Source organism: Coturnix japonica, chromosome 12 (assembly GCF_001577835.2).
Source record: "Coturnix japonica isolate 7356 chromosome 12, Coturnix japonica 2.1, whole genome shotgun sequence".
Classification (NCBI taxonomy): Eukaryota; Metazoa; Chordata; class Aves; order Galliformes; family Phasianidae; genus Coturnix; species Coturnix japonica.
Window position 1 is genome coordinate 5,355,297 of NC_029527.1, and position 21,468 is coordinate 5,376,764.

The 21,468-nt window shown below is 35.5% G+C and overlaps 1 protein-coding gene across 5 annotated transcripts in view; it reads left to right on the forward strand.

The window, feature by feature from the left end:
* Nucleotides 1–21,468, forward strand: part of CACNA2D3 (calcium voltage-gated channel auxiliary subunit alpha2delta 3) — a 333,983-nt gene that overhangs the window by 127,710 nt on the left and 184,805 nt on the right. For all 5 annotated transcript variants that reach the window (XR_001558078.2, XR_004308777.1, XM_015875440.2 and 2 more), the window contains exon 5: nt 8,075–8,237. Coding sequence is in view for 3 of the 5 variants with exons in the window: in XM_015875440.2 (XP_015730926.1) it covers nt 8,075–8,237 (163 nt within the window). In the remaining 2 variants the exon portion in view is untranslated. The remainder of the gene's footprint in view (nt 1–8,074; nt 8,238–21,468) is intronic.

Genomic DNA, 21,468 nt, shown 5'->3' on the forward strand with positions numbered 1-21,468 from the left:
ATGGCCTGAGTAGACAGTACAGCTCTCAATGACAGCAGCTTTACATGCATGCCTTAGACTAGGAATGGTCTGAGTTCAAGTTGCTTCTCATGCAAGATAGAGAAGATGCAGAGCTTGAGAAATATTTTTTTCTTCCTACTTGGACATTGGAATGAGGCACTTGAAGTGTGTGATTGCGGAAAGGCACACAGAAGTCAGATATGTCCCTACTGATAATTAGAAGCAGCTTTGAGGTTGTCATCAGCCTGCCTGTGTCAGATGAGCTGAACATGCACAGAACTGCACCGATTTCACTTTAAACTTTTCACTTTATATCTTGTGAAATAGTCTGCTTTTTTATTGCTGTTTGGTTTATAATATCTGTGGCACATTCTAATTGTCTCGAATTGTCTGGAAAGTTAGTGCATTGATTTTGAAGCAATTCTGCCATTATCCTATTCTTTTGTGGAGTATCCTTTTACTGAATCATTTTATAGAAGTGGCTGATTCTTGCCTGTTCACTAGCTTGATATGATCTAAAGGGAGTTTAAGAGAAATAAAGGAGGCCTGTGGTTCTAGGTAGTAAAGAAAAGTGTATTAAGTTTGGGAACTTGGTTTTGTTTTAATCTTTCAAGATGCTCAAATAGCAGAATTTGTGTAAAGAGGTCAGTCTCATACAACTGATTTCAGGAACATTTGAGTTAGACTTTAGAGAGGAGAAATCTGTTGACAATTGGCTTGCTTTGTGCAATGCAAGCTTTTTTTCAGAATTGGATTCTGAGGGCAAATATAACAAACTCTAAATTGTACTTCATGCGCTTTTTAAATGTGCCAACAATCTTCAAAATACTGTTCAAGTCCATAACATGCATAACCTTATACCCTGAGCATAGCCAGAAGAAGCCAGAAGTTAATCCTGTTGTAAAAATTGCTCAGGATTCATTTTTACTTTTTTACTATCCCCTGCTTGCTGACCAAGAATGAATGCTTCTCCTTAGTGCCATCTTTTTAAAAATAGGTTTAGAAAAGCAGAAATATAGCACTCTCCTCCCTGGGCATCCCAGCAATGTGGCAGGGTGCCATGTTTTGAACCTGCGTTTTGGTTTTGCCCATGTCAAAGGGATGTTACTTTTAATCTCAGAATGAAATAGGTCATAGTGTGGGGGGATTCTAATGCTCTGGAGTACACTGTTAATGGACTCAGAGTTTACTGTGTCAGTTGTATCACTGTTTTTGAAATCTACAAAGGGGAGATCACCACTACTGTAGTGGTGGAAGTAATGGCAAGCTTGATACAAATGGTTCAGCATTTTCAAGTGAAACATACTCCTGTATTTATATTTGCTCTTACATATGCTTTGTCCTTTTGAAAAGGTTGTTCCTTCTTCCAATGCGTGGCTTAAATGATACCTGGCAGTGTTCGTGTTTATTAGCAATAAAAATGAGCCTCTGCTATTGGTGTATTTCTGAGCTGGAGGAGAGGAGCTCCCCATAACCCTCAGCAGTGGGATGTGCTGTGGTTCCTCCCAGCGGTACAGAGCCACAGCAGCAGAGCTGGAGGGGGAGAACGTCAGGTATGCCCCAGCCTCTGAAGGATTCCCGTCATTCTCACTCAGCAATATGTGCCACATGATAAGCCTTATCAAACAGAGCCACACTGCTGTACTGGAGGATTTTCCAGGTTGGAGAATTTTGCCCTGTTACTGTTTCATGGTATTAAAGTATAAGCTCATTGGCAGGGAATATGGCTTTCTGCGGTCTGTGGTAATTATGCGGTTCTGAAACACTCAGTGTTCACAAATGCACAGAATTGGCCATTTTTGTATTCTGGTTATAAGATAGTTGCAAGTTGTGAAATTCTTACTTAAAATTGCTCTAGAAACGTTCAGGTAATTGCTTCTATGGTTCACTCCGACTCTGTCCAAGCATGATAACCAGCTCTGAAACTGCTCATCTGTGTAACTGCTGTCATTTAACACACATCCATGGACTTAGGAAAAAAAAAAGAGTGTGACACAGAGTGGAGATTTGTTGTGCTGTATAGAAGAAAATATTCCCTGGGAGGCTTTTATGCGTATGAAAATTAACACTGAACACTTTAGGAGAGAGTAAAAGCATTAGATTTCCAGTAAGTCTTGTGATGCAGAGGTTCAAACTGTAAGTTCAATGCAAGATGTATAGCCTTCCATCCTTCTTGTGCTTATTAACTTCAAGAGTGACCAATGAGTTTTTGCTGTCTTGACACAAATAAAAAGTCTTGATATCTTGATAGCTTCTGCATAGGTCTGTTTGAGTTTATTAATCTTTAAAGAAAAGGAGACTTACCATCTGAATCATGCAGTCACAGTGTCTCTCTTAAACTTCAGCAGGTCATTCAAAATAGCCATCATAATTACTTGCTATTTGCCATTTTCAGTGAATCAGTTAATTCTTATGAGACCTCTGAAACCTTGTTGCATTATCAGTTTGCATGCTGGTATAATTGATTTTTTACTATAATAAAACGTTAATTATTTATACCATTTCAATACAGTTTTAATGGTGTAATCATGCTGAGAAGGAATGGACAGCCTGGGGAAAGGTCATCTTAATCCTATTGTGTAGGAATGTAGGCCAGTTGCTTTTGCGTGGATCCATGTAACATTTCTGTACTCCTGCAATTAGAAAGAGCACTCTGGTCACAGCATTTCAAATCTCGGGTGGTTTCTGAGCTTTGATGTTGGATAAAGACATTAAAAAGAATAAATAAGCATTGGAAGTCCTTCCAGAGAAACAAGTAAGAACTTCCAGGGAAAAAAAAAAAATGTAAAAGATTTTAATGTCCAGGAAATGAAGGAGATGCCAGTTTTCTCAATTTTTAAAAGCTTTTTAAAATTCAGAGCAGATTTTATTACATGAGGCAGTTTGCTTTTGTGCCCCTTTATGCTTGTTTGGTAAGCATCAAACTGAATACTTGAATACAAAAGCTTTAATCGTACACTGAATTCTCCTTAGTGGACAATCATCAAAAGGCACTTTTGAACCCTGGAAGTTAATGTGCATTGAGACACACATTGAGTGGAGACTACTGTCAGTGTGTGTTCTGTGGTAGAAAGTCACCCTCAGAAAGGATGACTCATTTCATTTTTGTTTTTGCATATCTGCCTTTTCAGGGAGACCTTCTGCTTGTCAGTCTTGAGGAAAAGAATTTTTCATCCTTTTTCTTTAAGCTTACGATAGTACCTGTTGTGTTGAAAGTCTCATAGATATTCCATGCCATTAAATGTTAATTTCCTTCTTCAGTTTCCTTAACATCTGTTCCTTTTTTACTTTCTCTGCTATGATTTGAGGTCCACACAAATACCATAACTGTTCCTTGATTTAGTATCTTCCAGGGAATTTCATTTTTGGCTTTACCTGAATGATATAATTGCAGATACTGTAAAAATGATTCTAGCATAGTTAATAATTACTAGCATAACCCCAATGCTGCTATAGTTCTGAACCACTGGTGCAAATCATTTCCCTTAGCATTCTTACACCTTCCTCACCACTCTTTGAACAGAGGATTTTATGCTGTCTTGCAATAATAATTTCTGTACAATAGGAAAAAAAATACATGAAACTAAAATTGTAAAATGTGTTGTTTCATACCTATAAATGCAAATTCATTTTCATTTTAAAAAGGGAGCCATCTGAAAAGTGTTTATTGTTATGTGCCAGGTACTCTTTGATTCACAAAGGCAATTTGCATCTTAATGTGTCTTTTAAATGAAACAGTAAAGATTTGCATTTAAAGAAAAATAGTCTCTGTACAATCTTAACAAATATTTGATTAATAACATAAGTATAATGAGGTACTGACTTACAATAAGATAAATATAATTGGAAGTAGGGAATGTCAGTCTTTTAAAATTTTGTACAGATTTACATTTATGATGATATGTTTTAATTTTTTTCTATTATTATACTTAAATTACTGATGTATTTTCTCAGCAAAATATCCATTACAATCAAGGTGCTTATTTAGCTATTAGGCTGAACTAAGTGGCTAAACTGAAGCAACTGCCAAGTTTACCTATCGCCTTACTTATCAGCTCTCCCCTGCAGCTTTTAACCCTGAGGTTCTCTTTGCTTGCTGAAACTCTTGCACTTCCACTTCTGATAGCTTTTGCAGGAGTTAATTTTTATCATCCTTATCCTCAGTCTGTGACAGCCATCCTCAGAAAGCAGACCGCACATATCTTGGTATTGCGGCTGAGACTGTCACATGGTGATTTAAAACAAAGCTCGCCTTTTCCAGTAATTTTGAATGAATCTGTAAAATAATTGTTTGATCGACCTCCTAACAGTGCCCCAGGTGTCTGCCTCCTGTGATCATTTCACTGTATCAGAACAGCCCAGTGTTCTACAGTCTGTGTCAGCAATATGATTCTTAGGGATGTCTCATAAATATACCCAGTCCCTTGCTGAGGAAGAGTGATCCAGATGCTTGCTTTGAGTGCTGGTGAGCACTACTGATCAGTATAGATTGGCTTGCATGGGAGTCTTTCTTCAGAAGGGTAAATAGCAGCGTGTGAGAACTGAGGTTCCCATTTCTCCCTGATTTTATGGCCTTGCTCTAAGTCTTGTTCATTACAGTATCAAGGGGATTTCAAAATGCTTGACAAAACATTCAGAGTGATGACAATGTCAAGGACAGAGATTTTAAAAATGAACAGAACAACAGAACCCCGTGTTCCTGCTTAAGTGAAAGCTTGAATAAATGTAAGTGTTCATATTCAGATCTTGAGATGTGCATACTACGTTCTGTGAATGAAATTTCCTTTGAGTGTTTTTTCTTCAGTTCATTGCTCACCACACAAGCCCGTGTATATACAGTTAGTGTAAGCTCATCTGTTGGTCAAGTCACAGCAAAGCCAGGATGTGCTCCTAACCTAGATAATTGTTTTGTTATTTATTAGACTAATATCCTCTTGGCATGTAATACTGTGCACACTCAGAACTCACCAAGTTAAGGTTACATCAAAGATTGACCTCAATTGACAAGATTAAATTGAAGTCATTTTCTTTTAGAGCTTAGCAGGTAAAGTATTTGTGTTGTCAGCAAACAGGACTTTATCCTCTTTCCCTTGGGCATTATCTTAAATGCGGTGTCAGAATGCCAGATGGATTTGCTTCACTACTTTTTCTCCAATTTTTATTTTTAATTTTCCTTCTACTGCCTTTCAGCTGTCACATTCAATAATTTCCTTCGAAGCAAAATATGCAGTATAAACCACTGTAAAACAGCTCTGCCTACGTGCTGAACTCTTTCAAAAGAAGTATTTTTGAGCTGCGCATGTTACTGAGTCTTTCTGAACTTTCAGGACTGTCTGAAATCTGTTATTTTTGTAAACTTCTCATTAGGGCAAAAGGGAGGGGATTATAAAATTCTCCTGGTTTTTCATCCTTTGTCTGTTATAAAATTAGGATGGTTTTGTACAACAATTTACTTCAAAAACTCAGATACTGTAATTTTAAATACATTTATAGAGTTAAAAAGAGATAATACAGTTGTGGACCAATAAATCGGTGAATACTGTATCAATTAAAGAAACAATCAACTCTTAATACCCTTGATTGTGAAATGATTGATTTAATTTATTTAAAATATAACAATTTTTAGTACTTGGTTAGCCTTGCCACTTATAGAACATGATGAAGGAAAATGTTTACTAATTAATTCATTTGGCAAAGGAAATAACCAATGGAATGAAAGGAGATAATGTTCTTTAAAAGATTATTGTTATGCTTTGCATGTAAAATGCATTCTGATATTCTTATTTCAAATTATGTTTATCACTGTACTCCCTGTGCCAGGTTTTCCTCCAGTCTTACTGTACTATCTACTGTAATATGGAAAGTCTATGCAGCTTACTTCCTTGCTTTGTGCTGGATTGTTGGTTTTTGTTTTTTGTTTTACAGCAGCCATTAGTACATGGCTTAAAGTTGGAAGGAATATTTATTTCTAACTAAGACTGGAAATCCAAGTTGGGCTTTCAAGTCTTCTGCCAGCTGTTACTGGCTGTTGCAGAAAGGGAAATTGAAACAGCTCCTGTCACATGTCAGCAACATGCATACAGTGTGGTTAATCATCCCTGGTAAACTTGGGTAGGAAACACGGGTGGAGAAGGTTTCTCCCAGACTGAGTAAGAACAGTATTTGTTGCACATTATCCTATTTCCTTATCCTTTTGCTGTGGGAAGAACTAGAAATATAAATGTGACATCTTCCCAGTGGTATTAGGTGGGCTTGGGATAATTCTCATAATTAATGCATTAATTCCCAAAGTTAATGAAAAGACAGCTTTAAGCAAATTATATCTGCTGTCTTTTCTTTATCACTATTTCCAGAATTGCAGGGTGGGGGCAAGAACAGGACAACAACAACAGTAACAACAAGCAAATAAATAAAACATGGAAACTATCAGTATAAGGCGCTTAATATAAAATAAGCTTAATTGTGACAGATTTATTTTGTTAAGATTGATTTTAAAATATTGATTTTAAAATATTGATGCATTTTGTCCATTTTATGTGATTAGAGATGGGGGAATATCAAGCTTGTCTGTATATTTCTCTTTCACAGATGCTTAATATCTAGCTATAGGATTTTTGTTTTATGATTCTGCTTTCATCTAAAATACCAGTTATGTCCCTTGATGTGTTTAAAAACAGTTTGGATGTAGTACTAGGAGTCATGATTTAGTGAAGGTTTGTTATTTAGGGTAATATGGTTAAGTTGTAGTTGGACTTGATGATCTTTAAGGTTTTTTCCAACCTGAACAATTCTATGATTCTATGCATTGAACACTGTGAAAATATAATTGAAAGAGGTATGGAAATCTTGCCACAAAACCCTCCATTTAAGATACCCGTTATCAAGTCTTTAATGGAAACATACTGATTTTAAGATTTTTTCCTAATTCTTATTCAGTAGAATGAGTTGCATATCATGCTGAGAAGCAGTACTCATGAAACACCTTTGAAGTTTTTGTAGCTGCTGATCTGCTCTATCTTTGTAAATGGTATCATACATTTATCCTTGTAAAAGTTTTATAGATTATATGCAATCTATGATTTTATAGATTCTTATTATTTACGTTGATTTCCAATCAAATGGGTAGTTAGGGCAGACACTGGGATTTAAGTTAATGAGATTCTTCAAAGACGCTATCCTTTGGCCTGTTTCAATTAAGGAATAGATCATGAAAACTGCTGCCAAGGGGTTTTAAGGACATTTGGGAGGTTAAAACGTACTCTTCTCTGTTTGTTGCCTTCAAAGCTTGATAGAATTTCTCAGTAATCTAGGTCATAAAAATCAATAATTTTATCTAAATTGCTTTTGCTTATCTGTACAAAATAGGCCAAATACTCTCCAGGAATCTGTAAACAGTCAAACAATAATTTCTTGTTCAAAATAAGACACTGCTGAGTTTGTGACTATGTTAGAGTATGCATGACTTTACAAAACCTACAGTGATGCACACAGGTAAGTTTCAGCTCAAAGTGAATGTCTTTCATTAGGGAACATCAGTCAGTACACATTGGGTAAGCAGCAACAGCTTGAGGAAACAAAGGCCTAAGAAAATTTGTCATCACTTGTTTATTTAATATTCCTGCGAAGTAGAAAGGCTTTAGCCTGTCAAGGCCCAGCTTCTGCACTGATCTTGAAATGATGAAAATAATCTAAACAGAGAGATTTCATTAGATAGCCATCCAGCAAATGATGTAAATATAGAATCCTATGTGTTAAAAAATAGTGCTTTCACCATCTATGTTCAAGGTGTTAATTGGGCTGCATGCAACATTTTCTGAGCAGGCTGATATCTTAGATAATTATGGGGTTCATGTGAGATGTATTGATAAAAGTATATTTCTGAAAGCAAATAGAGATATATGAGGAGTATAGAGGGAATCTGAGAGGTAATAAAAATATCTTGGTTTTCAATTCTAAATGAAGATATGCTTAAACATTAATAATTGTATTAAAAGATACCTTAAAGTATTTGAGCTTCCTTATATTTTTATACTGATTGCAATTTCAGAATACTGAATGTGGATTTCTATTGCAGTATGAGTACTTCAATGCTGTGCTTATAAATGAAAGAGATGAAGAAGGGAACTATCTGGAGCTGGGAAAGGAGTTCATTCTTGTGCCAAACGACCACTTCAATAACTTGCCTGTAAATATCAGTCTGAGTGACGTGCAAGTACCAACCAATATGTATAATAAAGGTAAGATAAGAGTTGTTTTATTTCATCGTTCCTATGGCCAGACATAAATTGGGAACTTTTTTGCTTATAAAGTGAAACTTTTAATGGGCAAAGTGTTGCATTCATTTTACAGTTTGCAATTGTTCTGAAATCTCAGCAGAAGAATATTAAAAGCATGCCATGGAACAAAATGTTTTACAAAACTGTCAAAGTCATTAGCAATTACATATGGCCAAGTTTCTTCAAATCTATTGAGTAGTTCTTACATCAGTGCTTACCAGTTGTATTCTCTTTCCTATGAGCTAGAGTATCTTTTTAGCATTTTGCTTTCAAGCTAGTGGGAATAATTCTGTCTGTATTTGACTGTATTTAACAGTTGATGTGAGTTTTCAGTTCATATTTAGGAATAATAATCTATGCATAAATTTCTACTACCTTGGCTACTTTCATAGGTGCTGTATAGCACGTGATACTAACAAAAAGCTGCTGCATTAGATGGTTTTAGGAGTGATGGACTTGGGCCTGAAACTGGGAAAAGAAGTTGAACTCAGATACATGTGTGCTCATTTTCCTTTCACCACTTCCTTTTGATCAGGAAACAAAATTCTGTGATTTTGTGGTGCTTACGCAGCACTTGTCTGCTTTTTATGATGCACACAATTAAAAAAATATATAAAAAAAGTAAAGCACAGACTTTACTAAATCGTGTCTGCAGAGAATTTGTCATTAGTCAGTAGAGAGCTGCCTAATCTCATTATCTGGTTCCTCTTCCTTTTAGCTATGCGAAAATACAGCTAAAAATACATTAAATGCTTTCCTGGTAATTCAGTCCAGGCTAGCAACTGTATTAATTCATGCAAGGATATTGTGTATCACAAATGGAATGAATAGTAGTTTAGATAGCTTGGGCTTGCAGAAGTGATTAAAATGGCAGTTTGTCTTCTAAATTACGAATCTCAACAAGCCAAAAATTGTGCAAGTCTTCAAAAGAATGCCTTAAAGTAGAGATTTCCAAATAATAAAGCTTCTGAGAGAGCTTTAGAAAGCCTATGAAATGATTAATGTGGAATATTTTTAGGAGATTTAGAAAATGTTTAAGGGTTCTAAAACTACTAAGCCATTTGTGTTGTGAAAGTCGTATTATTAGCTTTATAGAAGTTGTTTGTAAGTTAATCCATTTTAGAATTTTTATTTATATGTATTACCATCTTTAATAAACAAAATCAAAAGGGAAAGAAGGAAAAGAATGGTTGCAAAGGGATATATACGTAGCCAGTCACACTCTGGAGAAGCAAACTAGCCTGATGCTATGCATAGAATCCATTTTTATATGCTGATTAATTTCTGATAAGCGCAAAGTCAAAGGGCTTGTTGCGTCTTGTTTTGGCCTCTAATGTAGGAACTGCCATCAGAGATGTGGGAGATAGAACTCTGTGATGATTCCTGTTTTCACTTCATCTAATTCAAACCAGCCATAATCTGTACTTTAAGCAGCTGCAGAAACACTTTTTTTTTTTTTTTTTTAAAATCTCTTAAATGTATTCCAACTGTTGAAATCCGTTTTCTTGCTGACGTTTTCCACGCACATGGACGTGATGGTCCCAGTTTGGAGACTGAAAATGTCTCCAAAAAAGTGTTGGTCTTACTATGAAAAATAGGGCTGAGGACTTATATTTTTCATTGCCCATTTCTCAAGTTCTGTAGTGCAGTGGTATGACAACAATTTAATCAAATCCTAGCTGTAGGGCACAGGATGTAGATATTGATAGGTTTACAACTAGGTATCTGAATATCTGTTACTCTAGAAAATGTCTGTTGTTTGTTTCCAAGTTATGTTCAATTTTATGAAATTAATAGGTGAAACCACAGCTGAAGCTTATAGTTTAGAGCAGTGTGATCCTTGAATTGTTAAACACAGGACTCTAAAGTCAGCCTAGAAATATGAATGTTATATTGGTCAGCTAATTCTAAAGTGGTTTTTTTTTGTTCGTTTGTTTTGTGTGTGTGTGTGTGTGTGTTTTGCGATGTGTTCATAGGGTAGTCAGAGGGCTCACCACAGAGTTGAGGAATGTGTCTTAGTCCAAAAGACTTCTAGAACTCTTCTATTTTAACTTAGATAAAAGATAAGTAGAGGATTAAGTGGTTGGTTTCTAATAAAATGTAAATCTGGTTGCCACCATTTTAAAAAATGAAATTGGACTTAGTTAAACTATGGAGGCTTATTTTCTGTTACTGTTTTTATGAAGATAGTTAATCACTTAGGCAATTTACAATGGTCTATGAGAAGGTTTTTTTTGTTTTTTGTTCTTCTGTCTAGAAGATCTTAATCAAGACCAGATTCTTTTTGTTTATTATTTAAATAATACATTGTCTAGAATTAGTTTAGGGAAAAACTTTGGCCTGGTCAGCTTGCGTGATCATGATGATCTTTTCCAGCTGTAGAAGCACTAAACTGAATGTTCACAGTCCCTGACTAAACTCTAAATGAGATTGGCTTAAAACCATGGGACATAAATACAATTGCTCTTAGTAAATATCTTCTGACTCTTTTAGTATCTGCATAGAAAAGATTAAAAATATGAATAGTAACAAGACAAATAATTCCCATTCTAAGGAAGCAATTCAACTTGAGGCTCTGAAAATGTGAAGAAAAAAACAAATTTCATGACAGGATGATGAAATCAAAAAAGCTTAAATGCCATAAATATCACAGCTATGAAATTAAAATTTAACATTGGATTTTTGAAGGGAAAAATGAGATGGGGGGAAAAAAAAAGGCTACCAACTTGATTTGTGAGTGTATTCATAACTTTCCATAATGACAATATACTGACGGAGGGGGGGGGGAACATTTGGATGATTATGCATTACAGATAAGTATCCCTTGTCCTAACATGGAGAGGCCTCTCCATCTCTTTGGAAGCACATATCTTTTTACATAACAGTTGATGTATTTTAAACTGCAATTAGGAAAGAAATTAATAGGAATTATTATCAATTTTAAGTTTATATAGTTTCAACATTTGCTTATTTACTTTCTGAGATGCTAGCAGTGTGTTTAGAAGAACCTGGGAATGTAATATATGTACATATAAAATTAAAAAACAGGCATTTGGAATGTGGATGAGGCTTTCTGGCATCCATCCACGAAGAACGTAGTTTCTGACAATAGGATAGCCAGTAGCAAAGGAGCAGGATTCTGTAATGGATTTATGGATGCAAGGAGATGATAAAGGAAAGCTTCAGAAACTCAAATCTGATATGACATTGTGAATATATGAATATAAAGGAAAAATATATCAGAATCTTATCTTTTCTTAGTATAAGAATGCAGATAGAAAGTAGAATTTTTAAGTGAAGACTTTGTCCAAAGTGTATGCTGTATTTGAGCTGAAGAACATATTCATTTTTTATTCTTCTAAGTCTAGGTCACACCATATTATTTCCTTAAAGTTGTGCTCAGTAATTACGTAGTTTCTTCTATTGAGTTTATACTCAGCGTGCTCAGAATTTTTTTCCAGCTCTTGGAATAGATTTATAAGCACCTGACTAAATAATATGGTACTGTTCCAACTATCCCAATCTTTTGGATTGCAGAAGAATGTAGACAAAAACCAAAGCCAGAGCGGATGTGTCCTGATGGCATATGCTTAGAAAATTCTAAAATAATGGACTAGTTGAAAAGTGAAACATAGCAGAATACTGTATCACAGATTACACACATCAGGATTTCAGATGCTCATATACTGCATAAAGTCCGCAACATTCAGGAGGATGTTGACAAATATATTATCTCAATATCAGCTGAAATCATCTCCCTAGGAATGCTACAGGAGTCTATTTAGACATACCAGAACAGACGCATATTTGCCTGGAAGACTTGTTAATGTTTTTCCATTTCTGGGGAATTACTCCAGTGGTCCTTGAATGTTACTGAGATTTGAAATAGCAGAATATTATCAGAGTAACTCTAAAGTGTAATAATTATTACTGGTTTATAAGGACAACAGATGCTTCATGTTTTCTTAAGTGTTTGTTTTGTTTTTAAACCATCTTTAGTTGTTATTATAACTAGAATTTTGGATTTTAAGTACTTCAGTGTTTACAGCTACTGGTTAGGAATGAATGAGAATGTATGAGTCTTAGGTGCATCTAATTTGATTGCATCGACTAGTTTTTTATTTATTTATTTTTAAATCAGTAGACAGGAACTGACTCAGATCTCTAGAAACAAATGAACATGATGAAAAGTGAAGTGAAGCATGCAGACCCTTTACAGTGGAAACAGAATAACAAAACCAAATGTCTTATCACAGTTGGATGCAAAAAAAATGTTCCATTATTGCTGAATCTCTGTTTAGTTTGTATGCATTCAGTATTCAGTACTATTGTTTCTTCAGTGAAATTTAGACCTATGGGGAGACTTCTGTGCCTGAGCTTTTCCAACTATAAAAGTACTATTTATTTCTAAATATGTCACGTCATAAAACGTTCACAGTAGGTCTGCATTTGAATGTAAGCTAGACTAAAATATCTCTCTGAAAGGAGGAAAATCTTTATGTCTTCTTGGGAAGAGGAAAAACAGCATTTTTAGATGATGTCTCTTTCACTTTTCTGGTTTGGTATCTACTACCTCAGTTTCCCATGTTTTTCTTCTCAAGATGGCACAAAGATTGAACAATGTTCTCCAGGCCTACTTTTGTACCAACAAGGTGAACTTGCATAATGTAGTTTCCTCTTCACATAGATCTTTTCATTACTTGTCTAAAAAGGAACAGTTTTTTTCCTGCCTTCTGAAAAAGCTATTTGCTACCCTGAAATTTCATCTTCATTGTCAATTGGAATTAGATCTAGCTTGAGCTTCTTTGTATTATGGGCTATGTGAAGGCTTTCTTTATCTTTTAAGTTGAATAACTATAATGAAATCATCAAGTGTCTCAAGGCAGTTGGATGTTTGATGTCAGCTGCAGCTTACCAGGGATATGAAATTCCTGCTCTCTGCTACTTGTCCTTTCTGGGTATTACCACCCTGGTTCAGACCAGCTGTCATGAGCTGTTCTGTAAGCTCTTCCCAAAGCTGGTTCAGTTAGTCAGATCAGCATTTTTATTTTTATTTTTTCCTAGAAGAGTGGAATTAGAAGCATTTTGACAGAACTAGGGTGGGGGTGTGATCTTATTGCCTACCTGTGGACAGTAGTTTTAAGGAGATGGCAGAGGAGATGGATGTGCCAGTGGAGGTAATCTAGGGAAAACTGCTCTCTACCGCGATCAGATGCAGCTTGAGCAGCATGTCTAACTTTGTGCTAAAGAGAAACAAGAGAAGACAAATAATTACTTTTGGCAGTAGAAAGGAAATAGGCTTACATAAGTTGATTTAAGCTAATGGGAGTTTTTCCTTTGTACTCATTTCTGGTTTACAGTATATAATCTTGTTTAACTCACTAAATTTTATAATGGAGGAATACTTCCTAGAGGATAAACCTTCACCCTATTAACACAGCTGACAGGGGAGTTAAATGCATTCTACAGCTTTGCAAGAAGGAAGAGAGCCCAAACTTAGAATCCAGATAAGCAACACATTTCCAGCTTCTAAGGGCTCCTAATAATTTTTAATATACCTTTATGCCTTTGTGTTCACCACTACCCACTGTCAGAAGAAATGACATGTAGGTAAATCTGTGCTACATGGTGGAGAGTTGTGCATTCTCTTAGCACAATGGATCTAGGCACACGTGCATAATTCATTGGAGTATTGCATGGAAATATGAACAAATGTGGTTATACGGGCATGATTCTGCAAAAGAGTTACCTAGATCTGACCCTCAATAATTGTAATTTATTAAGGTACAGCACAAGGTTAATGTCTCTATTTTGCTTCAACACCAGAGACAGCTAGATTGCAGCTCTGCACTGTCCTCCTTTTGTACAGTGCATGACATATAGCTTTCAAGAGACATATTTTTGTGCGCAAATATTATAGTGCTTGCTTGTTTTTCCCATAGTTTGCTTCCAGTGAGATTCCATTACGTAGCCTGAGGCACAATTTCTCATGTTAAATTCTGTGACCCTTACAACAGTTTTAGATGAGACTCGGTAATCTGGGAGTCTTCATTACAGCTCCTCCCTACAAACAGTTATGTTCCATTGATTTCCGGGGTCTTAAAATCTAATGCTTGCTAAACTACTGTGCTATGTATGGGGAGACTGAAAGCTATGCTTAAAAGTTTTGTGGAACTGCCATCTACATATTTTGGCTTCAGCTTTTCATCATTAACTCCTACTGAACTCACGGGGTGAATATTGCATGAATACTTAAATACTAGTCTTTTTCAATGCACACAAGCTGAAATTCCTTACCTCCTGTACATATGAATAAGCTTGTTCTGAAGAAATGCAGTCTTGGAAAAATTTCTTCCTTGTTTGATTTATAATGATATCTGTTCCGATTAATTTTCTTGGTAAAATGTCCACTTTTAGCTTGTAAAAATTAATTCCGAAGACTCTGGGAAGAGAATTGATTGCTGTCTTTGAAGTGCCCCAAGGTGAAACGTTGATTGGCATGTGGAAAAAGCAGGATGTAGGGGGAACACACAAAAGGGACATATTAACATGACTACGTACAGTAAAGTCTACAGTAATTATTTTCTAAATGGCTTTCTGATCCAACAAGGCACTTAAAAGAACCTTCCTACTTGTTGCTCAAGCTGAAATAAAGTATCAGTGCCTGGACATGAGCAGGTATTCAAATTTTTCTTTCTGTAGAGACTTGACATCAATAACTGCCCTAAGAGGCAAAGGACTCTGCTTCAAGGGGAAAGTGTGCCCTGTGCAGGAAGAAGGAAATGTGTTAGAATCAATTACTGATTTTAGTAATTATATGTCAAAAGAAAATATAGACTATCCTCAGAAGTGTAAGGTCTGGAAAGTTACTCTCTGGCTTTCATTGCTTTCATTTATAATAGAGAATGGGATTTACTCTACTACAGTATTTCAACTCTTTCCCTATAGAGTACATTTTAATTTAAGGAGGTTACATGAACTTCCTAGCACTCTCCTTACAATGGTTTCCTTTTAATGTCGACATTATTTACTTTGAGTAAATTTTTCTTGACGTTTTTCTACAGCTTGGTCTGATATGACATTACTGTCTTCCAGTACAAAAAACCAATTTTTCTGACATTGTGGGCCATCATCATGAAATAGGAAGGAGCTACTTTAGTGTGATCAAGTCATCTGCACAAATTAGCTAACAGCGGTGACATTGTTGAAAAATGGTATTTTGCAGCTGAGAATTTTCTCTGTCTGGTGGTGTTATTGTGCTTTTTGTATCTGTTGTAGTAAATCAATAGGACAGGTTACTTTTGTAGCTATCCACATACTTCATTACTTGTTTCATGGTTAGATTGGAAAATGTGTTTTAAGGAATGACATTTCTTAAGAAAGCTGGAGAACAGCTTGGACATGAACATGTAGAATATTCATTTCTTGAGTCCTGCTTGTTTGAGGCATTTAAAAATCATACAAAAATATAAATAAAATGATGACCTTGGATTGCAGGTTGTTGAATATCTACCCAGACATGTTTAGATAATGAAATAGCCTTAGTGCAAGATGTTGTTGTGTCTTCACTCACAGACTGTAAGAATGGCAACAAAATAATAAGAAGAAAATTTTTTGAATTTTTATAAATTCTACATAATCCAAAATATAATCTACTGCTTTGAAAAATGAAAGCAATAGATTTGAACCTAGAGAAGTCTGTGTGTCTTCTGTCCGTCAGACTTTCCATCCTCATTCTGTGGTATAGCTGCTATTTTGCTCTTTTTGAAGTAATGGAAGGGACTTTATTAGCTCCTTCCATAACTGCAGTTTTTCTTTGATGGATGCTGTAGACAATGAATATTTTCAAGTATTTTTGTCAACATGGGATATGGTTTGTGTCAACTAATAAACATACAGCACATTATTTGCTGCTGAGAGGTGCAATTTGTGTCATCAGCACATAAAATAATAAAATTGATTCATGGATATAAATTACAGTTAGAAGCTCAACAATATGTAAACAATATAAGAAAAAAAATCATTACCTTACTCAATGTTGCCAAAACGTGGGTTTTTTTTTTTGTTTGTCATTAATATCTCACTGAGAATAATTATATGCCATTGGAATCAAAATACATGTAAGTATTAGCAACCTTTTGAGTTCAACAGTAATCACCGCTAACAAGTATGGGTTTATTAAAGTGATTAAGAAATGTCTTACATGACCTGAAATACATTTTGGGCTTCATTCATTTTTGAGACAAGACTAAATACCCTATATTTTCCTATGTAGTCCTACTCAATTTTTATTATTGCTGTCATTATTTTCATTGTTCACGTGCTTTCCTCCAGGAGAGCCCATCTTTAGCATACTTCCATGAATAAGAACATTTATTTATTTAATGTATTATTATTTTTTTTTTACAGTGGCTCATGATACTCTTCTGCAAAAATAGGCGTTATCTCTTTCTGTCAGAGCTTTGAGCATGACAGTTATTTGTAAGATGTCTGTCCTGTCTTTTGTGCCTTTCTTTTGTCTCTCCCATCCCCTATGATTTTATGGCTGTTGAAATTAGAGGTTGTATCATGTGACTTAAGCCTTTGTTTAAAAGCTTTGTGCTTGGTGATGATTATAATAGAAAATAGACTAGCAATTATTTACATGCTCTCATATTTTTTTCTGGATGTTTTCTTCTTCCAGTTGCTTCTTTATTTCCGTCTTGCAATCTTTGTACTTAATTGCAAATACTTAAATGATTTACAGAAAGTATGAATGCAATGCAGCATCAAGTGTAGCCTGTGCTTTTCTGCTTTCCATGTTTACTTCTTAATACTACTAGAAGCACTGCAAAAGTAATTTCAAACTCATGCTTCAAAAATTTTCTTCAAGTTTTGCTTGATCGCTTTAAAGACTGGTAAAGAATATCATCTGTGTCAAATGGCATTTCCATTGCATGATTTTAACTGCATGTTAACGGATGAATTTAGGCACTACAAGTCAATAAATGCAGGCTGTTATGAAAAGTTTGGATTGCATAGGAAAAAAATCTACTGCATGTAATAGAGCCTTCTTTAGAAGATATTGAAACATGATGAACCACAACCACTTTTGATTGAGACTTTTTTTCAATTTGCTACTTAAAAAGAGCTATGAATATTGCTCAGTCATACTTTCCTATCAACTCCTTCCAAGAGGCTGTCAAAATCAAAATTACCTATTATCTAGAATATTAGAACCAAAAAAAAAATTAATTTCTCAAGTGATGCAGAAAGGCTATAATCTGCAACTAGCAGATGCATAAAACCACTTCCCTGCAAGGTGTGAAATTAAGAAATAAAATCTTGTCTGTCACTGTCGTATATGATTTCATGGGCTATGCTTCTGAAGATTCAACATATTGGAACTGTTATTTAAACAGTCATAGCCACATATTGTCCTGGGCCACTATATTTATGTTTTGAAATCCTTCCCTTGAATTGTTTGTCTTCACATTTTAAGATCTTTAGGACAGTGTTTGCACTGTCTTCCTAACTTTGGTCATTGTTTAATTTAAAAGGAATTTTGTTAGTCTGATTTAGTCAAGGTTGCAGAGAATTTCCTATCTCCCCATATTTCTTTGTTTTAACTCTTACTGGCTATTGGACAAAGATACACAGACTTCTCTACTTGTTCTGTCTGGTTTTTCTCAAGTTCTGCCTACAATCCAATTCCCAGAGTCTCCTTGGGCTGCTACTCTGTTCTTGCAAAAGGCTTATACTTCACAGATATATTTTTTTAATTCTTTGTTTTGAACAACAAGCCTTTTGGAAATGTTGGCATCACTGTGCAAGATGTGTACTGTGCTTTATCTTTCTTGTATCCTAGTCTGTGTTTCTGGCTGTGGATCTAATCTATACATTTCTAGTACATCCACATCACCATGGCAACTAGATGTCAGATACAACTACACAGTAACATTAGGTTTCTATATTAAAAGCCCTATTCTCTACCACTCCTTATTCAGCAGCTGTTGCTTAGTTACTTGGGGTTGGGCTTTGTCTTTTGACAAATGTGAGGCTGTGAAGGTTTGCTAATGTGCGCTATTTTAGATACAGTTTTAAGAGACTTTTTGACCTGAGAAACCTCTGTTAATCATGATGTCTTCCATACATCCTTGTTGCTTCCTGGGGCAAGATAGTAATAACAATTTGCCATTGATCTATAATGGTAGAAAATTACTTGGTCTTCTTTCATCTTTCCATTTTCCGTATTATGCTTATTTTCTGATGAGTATTAGCTTGTCTGATGGTTGGATAGAAGCTATGGAGTCAATATTTCAGCTCCCATGGTGAAGAAGTGGAAGCAGCAGCTGCTTAATGCTGATCCTACCATTCACTTGATTCTGCGTTAACCCAGATATGCAGTAGCACATACAAAATGGCACATCTACAACACTTGTTGGACCTCAGCTGAGAGCATTAGCAAGGCTCCTGCAGAAAACAAATCCTGTTAAGAGGATACTTGTTGACTTATGTTCTGCCATGCTAGTTCAGCTCATTGACTTCCAGGACCCAAACCTTGATATTGCTGTGCATGGCATGGACCTGGATATGTTGCATGAATAAGCTGTGTAAGCACAGAAATCTCTGTTGCCTCAGTGTCCATGACCATGAACTCACACTGGGTTCTGCTGATTTACCTCTTCAGAAAGTATCTCAGGTTTATATGTTCAAACTGAATTTTTCCTACTCTTTCCGAACTAACGTGGTTTAATTTGAGTGAGAGATGTAGTATTGGAATGACCAATGAGAGAAATGACACATTTATCATTTGAAGGGTAAGAGTGTGAATTTCTCTTTCTCTCTCTCTCTCTCTCTCTCTCTCTCTCTATCTATCTATATATATGTGTGTGACAATAAAGTAAATGAAACTCAAAAGCAAAAGTAACCGATATCTGGATGAGAAAGAATGATAAGAAGCAAGGTAGTGGCAAACACCTCTTTGAATCAATGATCTAGCTGATGTTGCAGAACTAACTGATGTAGGATGCAGTCAGTTGAGGCTTTTGAAGTAGTTTTTAACTCGAGCACTATTACTCTCCATAATCTCAACATCTCTGATTTGGGCATGTTTGGGGTGCTAATTTGAAGTGAGTTGGATAAGTTACTTCAGATTCACATTTGATTATCTTGGAAATTACCCATTTTACTCAAGCACACCTCAAGTGAGACAGATTCCTGCCTGGCCCGTTTACAATCAGCATCACTGAGAGAAAAGCATCTTAAACATCTTAGCAGTCATCTCGTGAGATGGAAGTTTTTTTTTTCTTATTGTCTTATACATGAATTTCATGCCTGAAGCAGAAGATAGTGCAAAAGTCAGGCATTATTTATTTAATGAATGTGTGTACAAAAAGATACAGAATTCTTCTTCCATCATCAGCAACAGGAATAAATTCTACTGAAGGCACTTCTGGAAACTTCAGTAAGGGTGTTATTGTCCTCCCTAGGAGCAGTTACTTTGTCTTTCACAAACTGCAAAGAAATTCAATTACTTGAAACACTGGAGGTGTCTACTTTCTACCTTTGTTCTCTGCAATGCGAGTCAGGTAAAAGATTGGTTTTGGGGTTTTCTGTTTAACTGCTCTGTAAGCCAAAGAAAGATTTGAATAGAATCATAGAAGTCTCTCCAAAGATGTGTTTTATTCTTTTTGTCTACTATTTTATAATAAATATTTCCTTCTCTATCCTGCCTCATAACACAGATCCGATTTGGATTTTTCTTGGATCTGTTTTGTGTGAAGAGGAGAAAAGGAGCCTGCTCTTCTGGTCAAGTATTAGAATGCTTGGCTAGAATGTAAACTGTTTCAGAATACCATTTGGCTAAAATCCTACAAAGATATTTTTATACTGTACTTTATTTATCTAGGTGTCTTTCTGGCAGCATTCCTGAAGGAGCAAATAATGTTAAGAATCCATAAGTGTTTTTGTAATGTATTTGTCTCAAGATGCATTTGTTCATCTGCTCAGTGTTTTCAGTATGTTTTAGTGTCAGCTTTGCAGTACTGAACCAAACTTTCTCATATCAGTGAGGCTTTTTACAACTTTTTGAGTAGAACTTTCATTCTACTCAAATCGTGTTAATGTTCTTTTGTGCAAAAAGAAAGAATGACAAAAGGCTGTTAAAGCAGCATTAAGACAGAGAGTGAAATGCAATTACTTGTCATGAGAATAGATAACTGCCCTTGATGGTGGTAATTAACACATTCGTATTGTGTTGATACTCCCAGGAATGTATCAATAGATGTTTAAATTGTTTAGTTTTGCCCTATGTGGTTGTAATACATTTTACGGACTACAGCATTTCCCTCTGAAAGTTCTCATTCAATTCTCCTATTCAATTTTTGGGACTTCTTTGTATTGTGTGGTGTAACTAAGTTAGCCCGTTTCTATAATTAAATGTCTCTCTCTGATTATCAGAACAGTAGTAATCTTACATTTATTGTAAACTGTAAATTTACAGTTTGTGTGTCCAATTTTTAAATGGTTTTAGTAAAATTTTGTGAGCTGGTCTATATTTGGGCAGTTTCTGCAAGGATGACTTTTATTTCAAAGGCTGTATCTTGCCTTTGTCATATATCACTTTGACAACAGCTCTGCTACAGTTGCTTCTTCTGGTATGTTGTGCATTAAACATTTTACAGCACAGTTGGCTTCATTTAGCATCAGTCATGTTTGCTTTCTTTTCCTGTAATTTGCAATTTGTTCTACTGGCTTCCTGTGTTGGTTGTCCTGATGTTTTTTCCTGCCCTGCCACTTGTACAGATATAGATTTCCTGGTCACTGTTTCATCAGCCTGTTCAGAAATTTCTTCTTCCCATATGTCAGTAATGTCCCTCTCTATATTTTTTTCCCAGTCTTTAATTTTGTTTCTTCAGTTAAATTGCTGTATCTACATTTGTTTAATTCCCATGATCTGAGCACTTGTCTTTCCTACCTAGAAAATTTATTCCTAATGGCATTTTTTCATGTGTTTCACTTTTTCTCAGTCATACCATGGCATCCTCCAGCTCTACTGAGTGTTATTTTCTGATCTGCTTTTTAGTTTTCATAGTTTTGAATTAGTATCCTGCAAAAATGTGGAAAGGAGGTACACTCTTTTAAAAATACAGAAATACCCTGTTTTCTGTGATCACATCAATTTATGGTCTGATCCTCTCATCACTATGGG